Source organism: Ochotona curzoniae, unplaced genomic scaffold, assembly GCF_017591425.1.
Source record: "Ochotona curzoniae isolate NIBS_2020 unplaced genomic scaffold, NIBS_Ocur_1.0 contig_66, whole genome shotgun sequence".
NCBI classification, from domain to species: domain Eukaryota; kingdom Metazoa; phylum Chordata; class Mammalia; order Lagomorpha; family Ochotonidae; genus Ochotona; species Ochotona curzoniae.
Genome location: NW_024466512.1, coordinates 11,370,822 through 11,385,996, shown reverse-complemented (window position 1 = coordinate 11,385,996; position 15,175 = coordinate 11,370,822). Strand labels below are relative to the sequence as shown.

The following is a 15,175-nucleotide window of genomic DNA, read 5'->3' as shown; positions in this document are numbered from 1 at the left end:
GCTAATGGCCTGGTAAAGCACCTGAGTATGGTCTGTGCCCACATGGGAATCTGGAAGAAGCTCCTAGTTTCTGGCTGTATCCTGGCCCAGCCCTGGCTATTGTGGCCATTTAGGGGATAGACCAGGGAATAGAATAGAAGATCTCTATCTGTGCCTGTCTCCCCACGCCCCTCTGCCATCTCTCTCTCTCTCTCTCTTTTTTTTTCATAACTTTGACTTCCAAATTAATAAACCTTTAAATAGAAAGCAGAATCCATTCCTGTACAGTATATAGGAGAACATGCAGTATATTTTGATCAAGAAAGGATACAAATTTGAGGATGCAGACAAATTTATTAGGAGCATGGTTACAATAAGATGACAGAGTTGTGACTCAGAGAACCTAGAATGTAGGCTACTAAGACAGATAAGTTAAGAACACCTTGCATTGAAAGCCACAATTTACTGTAAAGAAATAATACATACTGAATGGCTATCTATGCATGGGACAACCCAGAGACCCACCTATATAAAAAGTAGAGATGATGAAAAACAGCATCACTGTCAATATTGTCATTACATGACTGGATAGCATGTAAGATACGCATATTCCCAAACACATAAAGTTGATGTGAGGGACATATGTTGGTAACACTCTCTAATTGTATAAATGTTATCTTGTGGGGGTTCACACATGTGAAACTTACAAAAATGCTGTCAATATGCAAATAAGTATCACTAGTTTCTCAAAGTGGAAGTTTTATAAGCACCTGGTTGTTAAATAGGAAAAAATATAAGGAAAAATCACAAGAATTTTTAAAAATGATGAACCCCAAAATCTCTTAGGTGCATGAAACTAAGTGACTATAAATATGAATAAAAATAAATGTGCCACCTTTTTAACTAAAAAATTTTAGAAAAAATATACACTAAAGAAGTTAAAGTAATGGAAGGGTAACAATATATGGAAATTAATGATATAGAAGAGAAAACCATCAACTTATGTTTTTTTTCAAACTGATGATACACAAATGATTTGGTCATTTAAAGGAGAAACAAGGGAAGAAACACAAGCCAAATAAGAAAAGCAAAGAGGGATACTATTGATAGCATAATTTTTTAAATAAAAGACTACCTGTATAGCCATGCAAATAAATTTGATATTATAGAAGAAATTATTCATTACAGAAATTCATTACAGAATAATGAGTTTTAAGAAATGACTCCAAAATACAAAGTTTATATAGAATAATTTGCCTTGAAAAGGTTAAGAAAGCACCAGGCTTAGATACTAAAGTTAAATGTTATAAAACTTTTAACATAACAGTATTATTGCTATATAAATTGTGTAGGAATAAAAAAGGAATGGAATCTTATTAGATTTTTGTAAAAACTTATGTATGCAGATGTCAGAAGTAGGGGGGGAGATAGACTGGTCTTTGATCTACTGGTTTATATTGTCATAACATTTCTAATTGGCACTGAATTAGATAATTACTAAACTTTTTGATTAAGATGAATTAAAGCAAAAACACTCCCTCTAAATATTAACAAATGCTAAGTAAAATTATATGAATAGTACAACTATACTGTGATATCTAACTTTGATGGTTAGTGTTGCATGTTTTAATAAAATTCACCATAAAAATAGATTGAAAAATTAGATCAGTATTTCCACTAGTGCTAAAAGTCCAATTACTAATACCTACTCTTGCAAACAGGAATGATCGACTATTCTTTGAACACAATATATTTTCTTATTACAGTCCTAAACCTAGCATCATGATCTTAATGGGAAGCCATTTTAATTAATGTCAAGATCAAAATGGTATGCCCGGTATCTCAAGTGAAAAACATAGAATGTACTACTTTTTGTGAAATATACTTATGTTTGGTCGTTAGAGTAAAAATGAACACAAAAATTATGAACCAGAAGACAGCAATGCTCCTTTTTTGTAAGAGGTGGCAGAGAATCATGTGGAAAGAACAGGAAATGAAAATATTTTTCCCTGAGTCTATTCTCTTTCTTTTCTTTTTGACTTTTAGGAATATTTTAGAAGCATGTTGATTATTTAAATATGTTAAACAAGAAAGAAGGATAAACAATTTTAAAACAGTGTAAGCCGAAACAAGACACAGCTGTTTCAAGTGACTAATACAATCACATTGATGGGGAGAAAACTAACTGTAGCATCTTGAACTGTCAGTCTAGGTCTTCACATGAAGAAAAACTTCACACAGATCTGGAGGTTTGTGTTTTAAACTTTTTGGCGAAGCAATTGTGAAATTATTCAGGTTATATTATTGGACTGAAAGATAAATTTTGGATGGTGAGAACTTCTCAACATGGAAGATGAGAGATGCAAATAACAAAATCTTGAAGGCAGGGAAGACTCCTGCCCTGCTTGGATTAGAACTGAAGTAACAGTAGCAGTTGATGATTATAGAGACAGATATACAAGTGGAAATACAGGTATATATTCTTCTGAAAGCATGTTGGAGCTAAAAGATTACTGGAGTTGAGACCGTAACAACTGCCCATATTTCCTGTTTAGTTTTTAATACTGCTCATTCTAAAGAGGCAGTCTGTTTGGAGAAATAGCTCTTTCTAGGACAGTGACAAGTAAAGATGAAACTTCAGATGAAGGAAGTGCTCAAGGGAAGAAAAAGGTGTCGGCTTGAAGTCATTGGTGAAATCTGGAATAATTTGATAGTAATAAATTACCTATAGTTGGAAAAAATGGGAAATCTTAAGTTTACACTGATAATCCATAATAGTAGTGAAGGAAAGCTTCTGTTTTACATACAAAGCTGATTGGTGTTGCTGGAGTTGAAAATCATTTTGTGACAATTAGTAGAAATTTGTTGAAGACTCATCAGTGGGTGCTAAGTCTGTGCGAGTGGGTACAGGTTCTTACAAAACATGTTCATTTATTTGACAGAGAGAAATGGAATGGAAGGGTTACTTGTTGGTTCACTCCGCAAACGTCTACAACAGCAGGGCTTAGGCAAGGCTGCGAGTCCAGAGTTTTCTCTGGGTCCCACACACCCGGGGTGTGCATTATCAAGAAACTGGAATCAGATCCCAAGTTTGGACTTGAACCCAGGCACTCCATTATGGGATGTGAGCGTTGAAACAGTGGTTTTAACCACTCTGCCAAATACACACCTCTGTGGGGATGAAGTTTTGACAATGTAGGCACAATATCTAAATGTTTTCCATATAAATTAAAAAAGATTAATTTATCTGAAAGGCAGAGTTACAGAGGGGAAAAAAAGAAGAGACACAAAGTGATGTCTTCCATGTGCTGATTCACTCCCCAAATTATTGGACCAGCTAGGGCTGGGTCAGGTTGAAGCCATGGGTTTCATGCTGGTTTCCTTGTGGGTTCAGGGACCCAAACACTTTGCTTATCTTTTGCTACTTTCCCAGGCATATTAGTAGGGAGCTGGATCAGAAGTGGAGCTGTTGGAACTAGAACCAACTTTACTTGCTATACTGCAATCTACTGGCAAAAATATAATTATGTAGTGGGAAAACTGTGTGATCAGAATTTAAATCTGGTCCTGTGGTAAGGTGTAAATTGTGTTCATCAGTAAGAAACATCAGGTCTTGCCGTTCTACAGACACATCTGTGAAGGTCAGAGTCATTATTTTAAGTGTGGAGACTTCACAGCCACTCTTGTAGCTATCCATTGTGATAGCTTATTTCATTTGCAGTTGAACATGCCTGTTGCGCTGCCCGAATGAAGCAGTGACCCACCGAAATGGGCAAAATAAATGGGACTCATATGTCTGATTAGGGGTTAATATCCAGAATACATAAAGGATTCAAACAGCTGCATGGCAAGAAAACAATTTGATTAAAATGGACATTGTTAAATGTTAGAAATTACTTAAATAATTATAACTTTGATGACATAAAATGGCAGCAGATATATGAAAAATGATCAGCAATATCAGGGATGCAAGTTAAAATCTCACACCAGTTACAATGAATATTAGTGAAAGGGAAAAGATGGCATCTATGATGCAAGCATCCCATGTGGGTGCTGGTTTGAGTCCCAGCTGTTCTACTTTCAATCAAATTTCCTGTTAATGTGCCTGGGAAAACCATGGAAAATAGCTCTTGCCTTCCCTTGAGAACCCTGAGTAAAGATCCTAGTTCCTGACTTGGGTTTCCCCCAACCCTGGCTATTATGACCGTTTGAGGAGTGAGTCAGTAGGTTGAAGATCTCACTCAGCCTCCTTCTCTGAAGTCCTGCTTTTCAAGTAATAAATAAGTCTTTAAGAAAGTCAGCATTAGTGACAAAATTTGAAAAATTGCTTTAGGGCCCGGTGCCGTGGCCTAGAGGTTAAAGTCCTTACCTTGAACACACCAGGATCCCATATGGGTGCCGGTTCTAATCCTGGCAGCTCCACTTCCCATCCAACTCCCTGCTTGTGGCCTGGGAAAGCAGTTGAGGACGGCACAAAGCTTTGGGACCCTGCAGCCGCGTGGGAGACCTGCAGGAGATTCCTGGTTCCTGGCTTTGAATCGGTGCGGAACCGGCCATTGCGGTCACTTTCTGTAGTGAAACATCGGACGGAAGATCTTCCTCTCTGCCTCTCCTCCTCTCTGTACATCTGACTTTGTAATAAAAAAATAATTTTTTTGAAAAAAGCAAAATTGCTTTAGCTTTAAAGAGGCTAAAGCAACAGGACAACTGAATATCACACTGCTGCACAGCATGGTGCCCGCCAATGCATGACAGTTGTGATCACACGTGAGATTCCGTGCTGGATAAAAATGTGCTGTGAAGGAAAATACTAATTTACAAAACTGCAATTTATGTATGCATTAAGGTACTATACATGTTAATTTAAAAAGTCTGCGTAAGTAGTAACGGCAGGACTGTTGCCAGTGAAAGAGCAGGGCAGTGCATCTAAGCTCGGTCTGTGACAAAGTAAGATGTCCTCTGCTCTCCACTTGCTTGTGTGGTGTGGAGGACGGTACCTTTCCCTGATACACAGACAGGATGGGGTCTTAGCATGAGAGGTGATCCTGGAGCAAACTCATGCGGCTTGGGAAGGTGGCTGTATGAAGCTGACAAAGATAAATTAGCAGGGTCAAAAATGTAAAATATTAAGTCTCTTAAACAGATGTATAATATGGTTCAATTACGCATTTAAATATTCAAGGATAAAAGGACTGGTTTGTGTGTGTGTGCTGAGGGAGAGAGAGGAGCATCGTGGCGAGTAGGGCAGAGCAGTGACCGTGAATGTGCAAGGCAGGTGTACCAGTCTTCTTTGGTAAAGCAGCTTGTTCATGCCTGTGAAGTTATTGACCAAAAATGGTGAAAGTTGAGGAAATAGATTTGTTTTGCATATTTATTTAAACGTATATAATGAACTGAACGTTATAAAAATTCCTGTGGACTTGATGTGGCGGTAAGGGAAGTGTCAGTTTGTCCTTTTTTGCTATATTAAAATGATCTGTAAATGTCAGAGGGGAGTTATGTGTATGGTTTAACTCGCTTGGACCATAAAGCTCTTCCGGGTTAGTCCTGAGGGAACTGCATTTCACTTTGGGTTAGCAACACCTCATAAACTTTCTAGAATCTCAGTGCGAGGCTCAAGGTGAATGTAATATTAATGTTTTCCTTTAGTAGTTTTTATACCTTTGGAATTTGAAAGGTGTGGTTGAGAAGTCATTATTGATATTATTTTAATTTCTTCTTTTTGATTTTAAAATGATAGCAATTTACAATTTTATTTTTGATTGACACATAATCCTTGTACATGGAAAACAGAATTTTTCCTTGTTAAATGTAGTGAATGTATGTGACTTTCTTTTCTGTTCTTTCATGTGGTAAATGTTAAGTGTAAATTGCATATTGACTTTTGGGAAACATCAGAAGATACAGATCTGTAAAACATATACTTGGTAGTAGCAGTTGGGAATTTTTATAAGTTTTATGTATGTGTGTGTGTGTGTGTGTGTGTGTGTGTGTATTTTTTTATTTGAGTGGCAGAGAGGCAGTCAGAAAAAGAACAAAGAGCTTCCCCAAATGCCCACAGTGGTCAGGGCTGGGTCAGGGTCCCTGCTTGATGTTGGGAGGTATGTCTTGGTTTCCCACATGAGGAAAACCCAACTGAGCCATTAGCAGCTGCCTCCCAGGGTCTGTATTGAAAGAACGTTGGGACTGAATCCAGCACTCTTAATATAGGATGTGGATATCTTAACCAGCACCTTGCCTATTTTGCCAAATTTCAAATTTTTTAATAGTCTGAATCACCAATTTAAAAATAATTTAATTGTAGGTATCATCAAAAATAAAAATTTACTGAGAGCCTAAATTAGGTCTTTCTCCAGGTCTCCCACATGGGTGCAGGGCCCAAGCACTTGGGTCATGTGCTGCTGCTTTCCCAAGCAAATTAGCAGAGAACTGAATCCGAAGTGGAGCCTGTACACAATGCCAGCCCTGCAGGCTTTGCACGCTATGCTCTACAAGCAGCCCCCTTTTTTGTGCATTTTTAGAGAAAGCTAAAAGCAGCACATGCTTGACCTAGAACCACAGTGTCATGTCTGTTAATAATGTTTTTCTGCTTGGAGTTTGACTAGAAGTAATTTATATTCAGTGAAATGCATGCATCTCAAGTGTACCATATGACTGTTGGTAAATATATGTATTTGTGAAACCCTCGCCAAGATATAGAATATTTGTACTCACCTGAGCTGAGAAAGTTCTCTCATGACTCTAGATTATGCTAATACCAATACCTGATTTTTCCCTTTCCATTTAACAATTTTGCCTAGAATTTTATATAAATTATGCATGCTTTTTGGGTAGAGTTTCTTCTTTTTTTTTTTTTAAAGATGCATACAAGTATGCTTTAGTAGTTTGTTCCTTTTTGTTATTGAATATCATTCCAATGCATGGATGTATTTGTTTATGCTTTCTCATATTGATGGACATCTGGGCTGTTACAATTTTGGACAAACGAATATTGCTGGTGTGAAATTCTTGTATATGTCTACTTACAGAAATATTTTTGTTTCTGTTGTCTAATGCTCTGTCAGGAAGAAGGCAATTCTTGAACTTTCAAAGAAAATTCTGACGTTTTTCCAAAATATTCTCTCCAACTTCTACCAGTCACTATTCTAATTTGATGTAAACTTTCTGAAACCGTTGTCAAAGAGACAGAACATGTGTTGTTTTGTTTTATTTCTTTCTGAATAATGATCTTTAAGTCCATCCATTTTGTTGCAAATGTCAGGATTTGGTATCTCCAGTTTAATGATTTTGCTGACTCTTTGTTCTTTCCCTTTGCAAGCAGGTGCTTTCTGCAGTGGTAACACTTCTTTTTGTCTTCTGTGTGTATACTATAGGTTTTTACTGTGTGGTTATTTAAAGCTCCATAAAGCATCCTCTATTTGTATCAGGCTGTTTTAAGCTTCTGACAACTTAACTTTTATCATATATAATAACTATATCATTTTATTCTACCTCACATATTTTATGTTTTTGATGTCACAGTTTGTATATTTTATATTTTATCTTTTCAGAGTTATTGTAGCAGTTATATATTAATAGTCTCGTGTTTTAACCCTCACAATAAGGATAAATATATACCACCATCACAGTACTAAGTGTTTTAAGTGGACCTTATTTACCCTGCCAGGGAGTTTTACATTTCATGTTTTAATTTTTGATAACGTATAGTTGAATTTTACCTTTTCCCAATCTGATAGGTAATGTTTTTAGACAATTCATATCTAGTTTGTCAGTGTACTTGAGTGTACATTTTTGTTTTTCCCTTTTTGTCCTGTCCATTTCTTTTTTTCCCCCTCTTTTATGGCTTTTTTGATTGTATATTTCATTTTATCTGTTACTAAGTTCTTTCTTATAATTGTTGCTATGTTTAAATTTAGATTTACTCCTGTATTGTTCATTTATTGTGTTTTCTCTGTGTTCTAGTGCTGTCTTTTTGGTTATTTGAATAATGCTTTGCTACTTCATTTTGACCTTTGGTGTGATTTCGGCAATTATCTCTTTAAAGTTATTGTTTGCATGAATTTAAAGTGAGTTACAACATACTTTTTTTAAAAAAAAATAAAATCTTTAGAATCGATGTTTCACTACGTGGATTGGAATGTAGAACTTGTCCCATTACACCTCTCCTTTCGGGTGCTGTGGTTTCTTAGGAGTATATTACATCTGCACACATTGAAAACCTCCTAAGGCTATGCTGCTGTTTCTACTTTCATTCATAAAGGAACTAAAGAAGACAGTAGTAGAAACACTCATATATTTATCTTATGGATTCAATCAAAATTTTCTGTCTGAACAACTTCTTTAAGGCATTCCTTTTAGAACAGGCCCAGTAGACAGTATATGGATTATCTTCATTTACTATTTTTCAGGTGGCTCTATGCCAACAGTCAAGTCATTTTTCCTTTGTGTAAACACAGATCACTAGTCAAGTAAAGACTTGGGGTGTAACATTGTTTTTGACATTCGCGTTCTGCAGATTTCTTCAAGTTTTTGTGCTGTACAGTTATACTGTGTCTGATGTCGTGTAGAACGTTGTAGTTGGCTTCTTATGCTTGCCTCTCACCTCTGTTCTTCAACTTGGCAAACCCCTAGACCCTCTTTGTGGTCCTCTTCTGTGCCATGGCCAGACCAGGGATTATGGACGATAGCCTTTGGCAACTGCAGGAGCTTCTCTTGTTTCTCCTTTCTTTAGATGAAACTTCTGTGCTGTCACAGGATGTGTTCCTGGGTTGTTGGTGATTTTAGTATATGTAAATCATGTTTCACATTTTTTCCTGTATCTCATTGTTCACGATAGAACCATAAATGAAATATTTAAATTGTTCCGTCATGACCTAATGAAGAACTCAGTGTATTTTAGTCATTTTGCTTTTAGGGCATCATACAGAGTTGCTTCATATGTTGCATGTCCCTGTAGCTCAGCTGTGAATGAGTTGCTTGTGAACCTTTATCCAATTTTTTAATAAACTGAGAGTATGACAGAGAATGCTACCAAATTAAAAACAATATTCTTGCATATGCAAATTGTGGCATACAAATAACAAAATACTTTTTCTAAGATTTTTCTGTGTTTTGTTACTTTGAATATTTCTTGAGACAAGTAATTCATTAGAGTGTATATTTCTAAATGTACATAATGATAATATAATGAGAATGTGAGCCATAATTAATATTACTTTTCAAATTATTCTCTTAATTTTTTATGTGAAACTACTAAACCTCTTGTAGATTTTTTTTCTTTTTTAAGCATCACGTTTCTGAAAGATTTATTTGCTTTATTGGAAAGGTAGATTTATAGAGAGAAAGAGAGAGAAAGATCTGTGCACTGGTTCACTCCTCAAATGGCTACGATGGCTGGAGGTGAGCCAATCTGAAGCCAGGAGACTGGAGCTTTTTCCAAGTCTCACACATGGGCGCAGAGTCCCAAAACTTTGGGTCATCCTTGACTTCTTTCCCAGGCTACAAGCAGGGAACTGGATGGGAAGTGGAGCATCCAGGACATGAGCTAACACCCACATGGGATCCCTGTGCTTGCAGGGGGAGGATTAATCAATTGAGCCATCACGATGTACCCTCTAGATTTTTCTTGGTAAGGTTTATTTAATTGAAAGAGTTACAGAGAAAGGGATAGGGAAAGGCAAGAGAGAAAAAGACTTTTCACTTTTGGTTATTCCTCAAATGGCTGCAATAACTGGTTCTGCTCCAAACTGAGCTCAGGAGCCAGTAAATCCACCTTGGCCTCCAATATGGATGCCGGGCTTGCAGCCATTTTCCATTGCTTTCCTAGGTGTGTTAGCAGGAAGTTGGCTCAGAAATGAAGCTGCCAACTTGAACTGATATGGATCCCTCTCATTGCTTATGTAAACTCCAAAAGAAGGAATCACCAATAACTAATCCTGAAGCAACTTTGGAGTGGCATTTAATAATGTACATGTTGGTATTAAACCTGTGTCATTATTCTTATACTTCTAAAATTTAAAAAAATGCCGTGTAGTTTAGTGAAATATTGTATTTGTCAACAAAGCACTGCTAATGTAGGCAAATATATTTTTTAACTTAAACATTTTTTTTTGAGGCAATTGCAAATTCATTTACACTTAAAAAAATGGTGAGTGCATGTACCACTATACAATTTTCATCCTTGATGAAAATCTTGTAAATGTACAGTATGGTATCACAACCCTGGATACAGATGGCTGTGCTCTGATCCTCTTCAGATTTTGCTGATTTTATTTGTCTTCATTTATGCTGCTATATGCATATTTAGTTTTGTATAGTTTTATCATATACATTGTTTTATGTGTATGTGTTATCTTAGTCACCAAGTATAGTGGAAGCAAATGGTTAAAGAATATAAATTACTTCTCAGCTATTGCATGCTTCCAGCTGGCTTCAGTAGAAAAAAATCTCATTCTAATTATTTTAGAATTATTTATTTTCTATTAGGTGATGTGGGTATTCTCAGTGAGCTGTCTTGGATGGCAGTGTTTAGGAAACCAGCGAAAGGGAATATGAGGGTGTGGTCTGCATGCATATTTAAAGACTGTCGACGTATTTCTGTTTTTGTTGCTTTTATAAACCAAGTATTCTAAGGGCAGAGAAATTGCTGCTGTTAAAATCATGTCTTGCACATGATTGGTACTTCTATCTGTGAATTTGAGGTAGGAAATGAAAATATCTTCCAGATGGTAGCAAGCTGAATGGGATTTAGTACAGGGAATTCATTACAAAAGTATCCAAAGGACTAGAGATATCAAAGAGAGGGGATAGTTGATACATAGGGGAACTGTTGCATGTCCACACTGAAGCCTATGGTCACATCTGCCGTTGCAAGCTACTGGAGGTGCCACTTGTGTCACTGAACAGGAGCTATCCTGGCTCAGTGTTAGAAGCCACCATTCCATTTTCTTGCCCATTACTTCTACTCTTAGTCTATGACCAGTACTCTAGTTGGTGGAATCTAACATTGACATGCTTGCCAGGGACATTTTAAGTTTTCATCCTTAGCACTAAAAATGACTTTTAAGAGGGAGAAATGGGACTTGTAATGAAAAGACAAAGTTCTAGCTCAGTGGAGAATCTGTTCAGTTTATCTTAGATTTGTTGTGGTTGGAGGAATGTACCATTTTCATCTTGGTAATACCTCTTTTTCTTCTGCATAGGTAAGAATTTGGATTTTAAAGCTTTATTTTGTTTATGGAAGGTCAAATATTATTCAGTTTTAGCCCTACCATCTAACATGGTATCTGGCACAGATTTAATAGATAGTTTATTGACTAACTGAATGTTAGGTATGGTATATTCATAAAAATATACCTTTAAAATTAACCCTTAAAACTAACAAGTAGGTAATTTTGCTAATGTGCTAGTTATACTGTTAATGCTGCATGAGATTCAGGATTTATCTTCTTTCTGTTACAGCGTCAAACACTTGGCTTGTTCCAGATACTAAAGGAGCTATTGTCCAAGGTGGATATGGCCACACCAGTGTGTATGATGAGATCACAAAGTCCATATATGTTCATGGAGGCTATAAAGCATTGCCAGGCAATAAATATGGATTGGTGGATGATCTTTATAAATATGAAGTTAACACTAAGACTTGGTGAGTAGACTGAATAGGAATATGACAAGGAAAATGACATTGATTTTATTTTCTACTTGCATAATAATGATACTTATTAACTATTTTTCCTGGAGAAATTAGACCTTTGCAAACCCTATTTTGAGTAACAATGTACTGTCTTATAGCAGAGATGAGAAGAAATGATGTGTAGCTATCATAAGTATAAGTGTTTCCCTTTAAAAGGGCTTTGGGTCTCATAGAGCTATTTATTCTATATGCATTACTTGTAAGTGCTGATACCATATTTATTTCAGGTGAGCAATTTTATTTAGTAGAGTAAATTTTTAGTTTTGATATCTAGTTCAGAATCTGTTCTTTGTACTTATTTTATCATCAGTGGTGCATTAAATATATATATGTATGTATGTATTTTTTTTGGTTCAGTTTCAACACTTCACTTTAAAGTTTTACAGCTAGTGGCAGTTAGGTAGAATTTTCTGTGATAAGCAGTGTTACATTGCACACCTCTTAGTGGTCTTCTTATGCACATGTACCGTTCTTTCTGAAAGTCATACACTGAAAAGTGGACTTTTTGTATCTGATTATTAAAATAGGACTGTCACTTTTGCCAGTATGGATAGGAATGGAGGTAGCTTACTGATGTTACAATTTCTCTCATTACTGGTTAACATTTCAGATGTTAATATTTCTCCCACTACTGCTAACACTTTTTTGTTTAAGAAATTTCTTCCTGATATAGGTAGTATATTCTCTGTGCTTGAAATATTAGTTATTTCTTTGTGTTGTGATTCTCCGGATAAGTATGTATGTTTTAATACACTGTTTATGTTGCATTAATTTCCTTTTGCAAAGTCTGGGAAATTATCTCTTTTTATTTTATGACATTATTACATTTCTTTAAACTCATAGCATTTAGATATTTTATGAGTTTATATGAAATGCAATTTTTCATTAAAATGTAACTTGTTCTACCTCCTTCATTTTTCATATTTCTTATTTCTTTAAAAAAATTATAAAATTCTTCTTGTGATTTTTCCTTTTCTTATCTTTGGTCTAATAAAATGCAGTATTCTTTTTTTAAAAAAATTTATTTAGAAGGCACAATTACAGAGAGGTAGACAGAGAGAGTGAGGTAGAGAGAGAGATAGCTCTTCAGTCTATTGATTCTCTCCCCAAATGTCTGCAATGACTGGATGTGCGCCATTTCTAACCCGGGAGCCAAGATCTTCTTCCAGGTCTCCTGCATAGGAGTACTGGCACCATCTGCGGCTGCTCTCCCAGGATCACCAGCAGGGAGCTGCATTGGAAGAGGAATTGCTGACTCAAACCAGTGCCCCTGTGGAAAGCTGTCACTTCAGGCAGTAATTTTGCCTGTTATACCATTGTGTTCACCTCAGTATTATTCTTTATATTTAAAAGCACTAAAATATGTAAATAATTTTTCTATTAAATAACATACATTGAATTTTCTATGTATTATCTCTGCTTTTCTCCTTGTTTTTTTTTTTGCATGTTAGCAAGAGGCATTGCCATATATTTTAAGTATCGTATAATCTGAAAGAATGAAAATTTTAGAATTTTGAAGCATGTTGGACTATTGAATTAGGAATGCTCAAATGATATAGTCTATACCAGATGCCCAGATCTCTGAAATCTGAAACATTTCTTGCCCCAAGCATTGTATATAAGGCACAGCAAACCTGTATAGAGATTAAACCTCTATCAAACAGCTTTTATCATAGTTTTGCACGTATTATATTGCCTAATACCAAAAAAAGCAAATATAATACCTGTGTAAAGGAGGCAGCATAATTCACAGTTCAGTAGGAGTAGCAATGCTCATTGAAGGAGCGTGTTGAATACAAGTAAATGTATGAGAGAATAACTGGGTGTAATGTAGATAAAGTCAAAATTATATATTCAAATTTTTGTTCACTAATTAAATAAAATTTTCTCTAATTTCATGTTTTTCTACCTGAATCATTTTCATGGTGTACTTTTTCATAGAAAACTATAATTATCTAACCTGATAATTTTTTATGTGTACAGATAGTATTAGATACTTGCCCTATTAGAGAATTTGATAAAACAGTAGTATGATTAAGACCTTATTAGAAATAAGTTCCTAGTATGATTGCTGCCTTAATATTTTAACAGATATTTCTCAAAAACATTAATTAATTAATAAACAAAATTGATTTTCTGTTAACCTTAAAGTTTATTGAATTCATGAGATTTTATTGTCTTTTGCTTTCTGATTTTCGGCCATTGTTATTATAGATTGTACTATATGTAAAATTTGTAATATTTTATGTAGTTTTAAGATATCACTATTATTTGTCCGTTATGTGGAGTAATCTTTATTTTTGCAACCCATAACTGATTCCATGTTTTTGTACAGATGATTAAATACCTGTGCTAGTTTTTTGAGTTTTTTGAGATTTTAGGTGATGCAAGTTTGGAGGAGTTCTTTGTTGGAGCAAAATGTGTATGTATATACATTGTATTGATTCAGTAGGAAAAATGTGGAATTATATGAGCTTGTAGCATCAGTGAAAGGCACCGAAACCATCAATTTAAGAAAGGAAGGATTTTTGTCAAGAAAGGTGGATATGGCCTATCTTGGCCCTTCTGTGCTTGAGGTAGTTATGAATCCTAAGTACTATATAAGAACATGAACATTGCTGTAGCAACAGCTCTGGAAGACCGGTATTTATTCCCAGGTGTGCCAAGGGAGATGAGGCTTGGTAGGCTCCTAGGACTTAGTGTATTCCTTCAAGTTCTGAATGGTCATAGGATAAATACACTTGTGAATGCTGATATTCTTTCATTGGTTTATTGAGGAAGTTAGTATCATCCTGAGCCCCATTGTTTCTTTAATATCTCATAAGCAATATCTTGCATATGCTAGAAAAGTAATGGCTTAAAAAAAGAAGATAGGAAAAACAACAGTACAATGGAATGATCAGATACTGACTTAAAAGTTTGTTATATGTTTAAAGAATCCAAATTTAATATAGAGAATATTAGGAGAGAACTTGAAACTTTATAGTAAAGAATCAGGTGGAGGAGGGTAAGCATCATGGCATGGAACATTAGGCTGCTGCTTCCCTATTGAGGCGCCATTTCCAGTCCTGCATGCTCTCCTGACCCAGCAGAAACATAGCCCAAGCACGCGGGCTTGTGCCACTTTTGGAGTGAAGCCAGGAGCCTCATCCAGGTCTCCCTTGTGGGTGGCAGCAGCTGCCTTGTTTGGGTCTGCTTTCCCTGACACAGTAGCAGGGAGCTGGATCAGAAGGGGCAAGCTGGAACTCTATCTGAACTGGAGCTTATGTGGGCAGCCAACAGTGCAGGGGGCAGCCTAACCTGCACAGTTCTGGCCCAGGTTAGTACAAGCTTGATAGAAGAATATGGAAAAAAAATTATAGCTTAGAAAAATTATAGTATTGCTTTTTCATAAACATAGATTTAAAAAATTAGGTGACTCCAGCAATTATTGGGAGAAGTAAAAATTCATTTTGGTTCCTATTAACTATAAATTTAGTTAAAATATGTAAACTATGAGTAATT

At 35.7% G+C, this 15,175-nt stretch overlaps 1 protein-coding gene across 1 annotated transcript in view; it reads left to right on the top strand.

Moving 5' to 3' along the window:
• ATRNL1 (attractin like 1) overlaps nucleotides 1–15,175 on the top strand; it is a 538,040-nt gene that overhangs the window by 80,313 nt on the left and 442,552 nt on the right. The window contains exon 9 of the mRNA XM_040992049.1: nucleotides 11,440–11,623. Coding sequence (XP_040847983.1) covers nucleotides 11,440–11,623 — 184 coding nt within the window. The remainder of the gene's footprint in view (nucleotides 1–11,439; nucleotides 11,624–15,175) is intronic.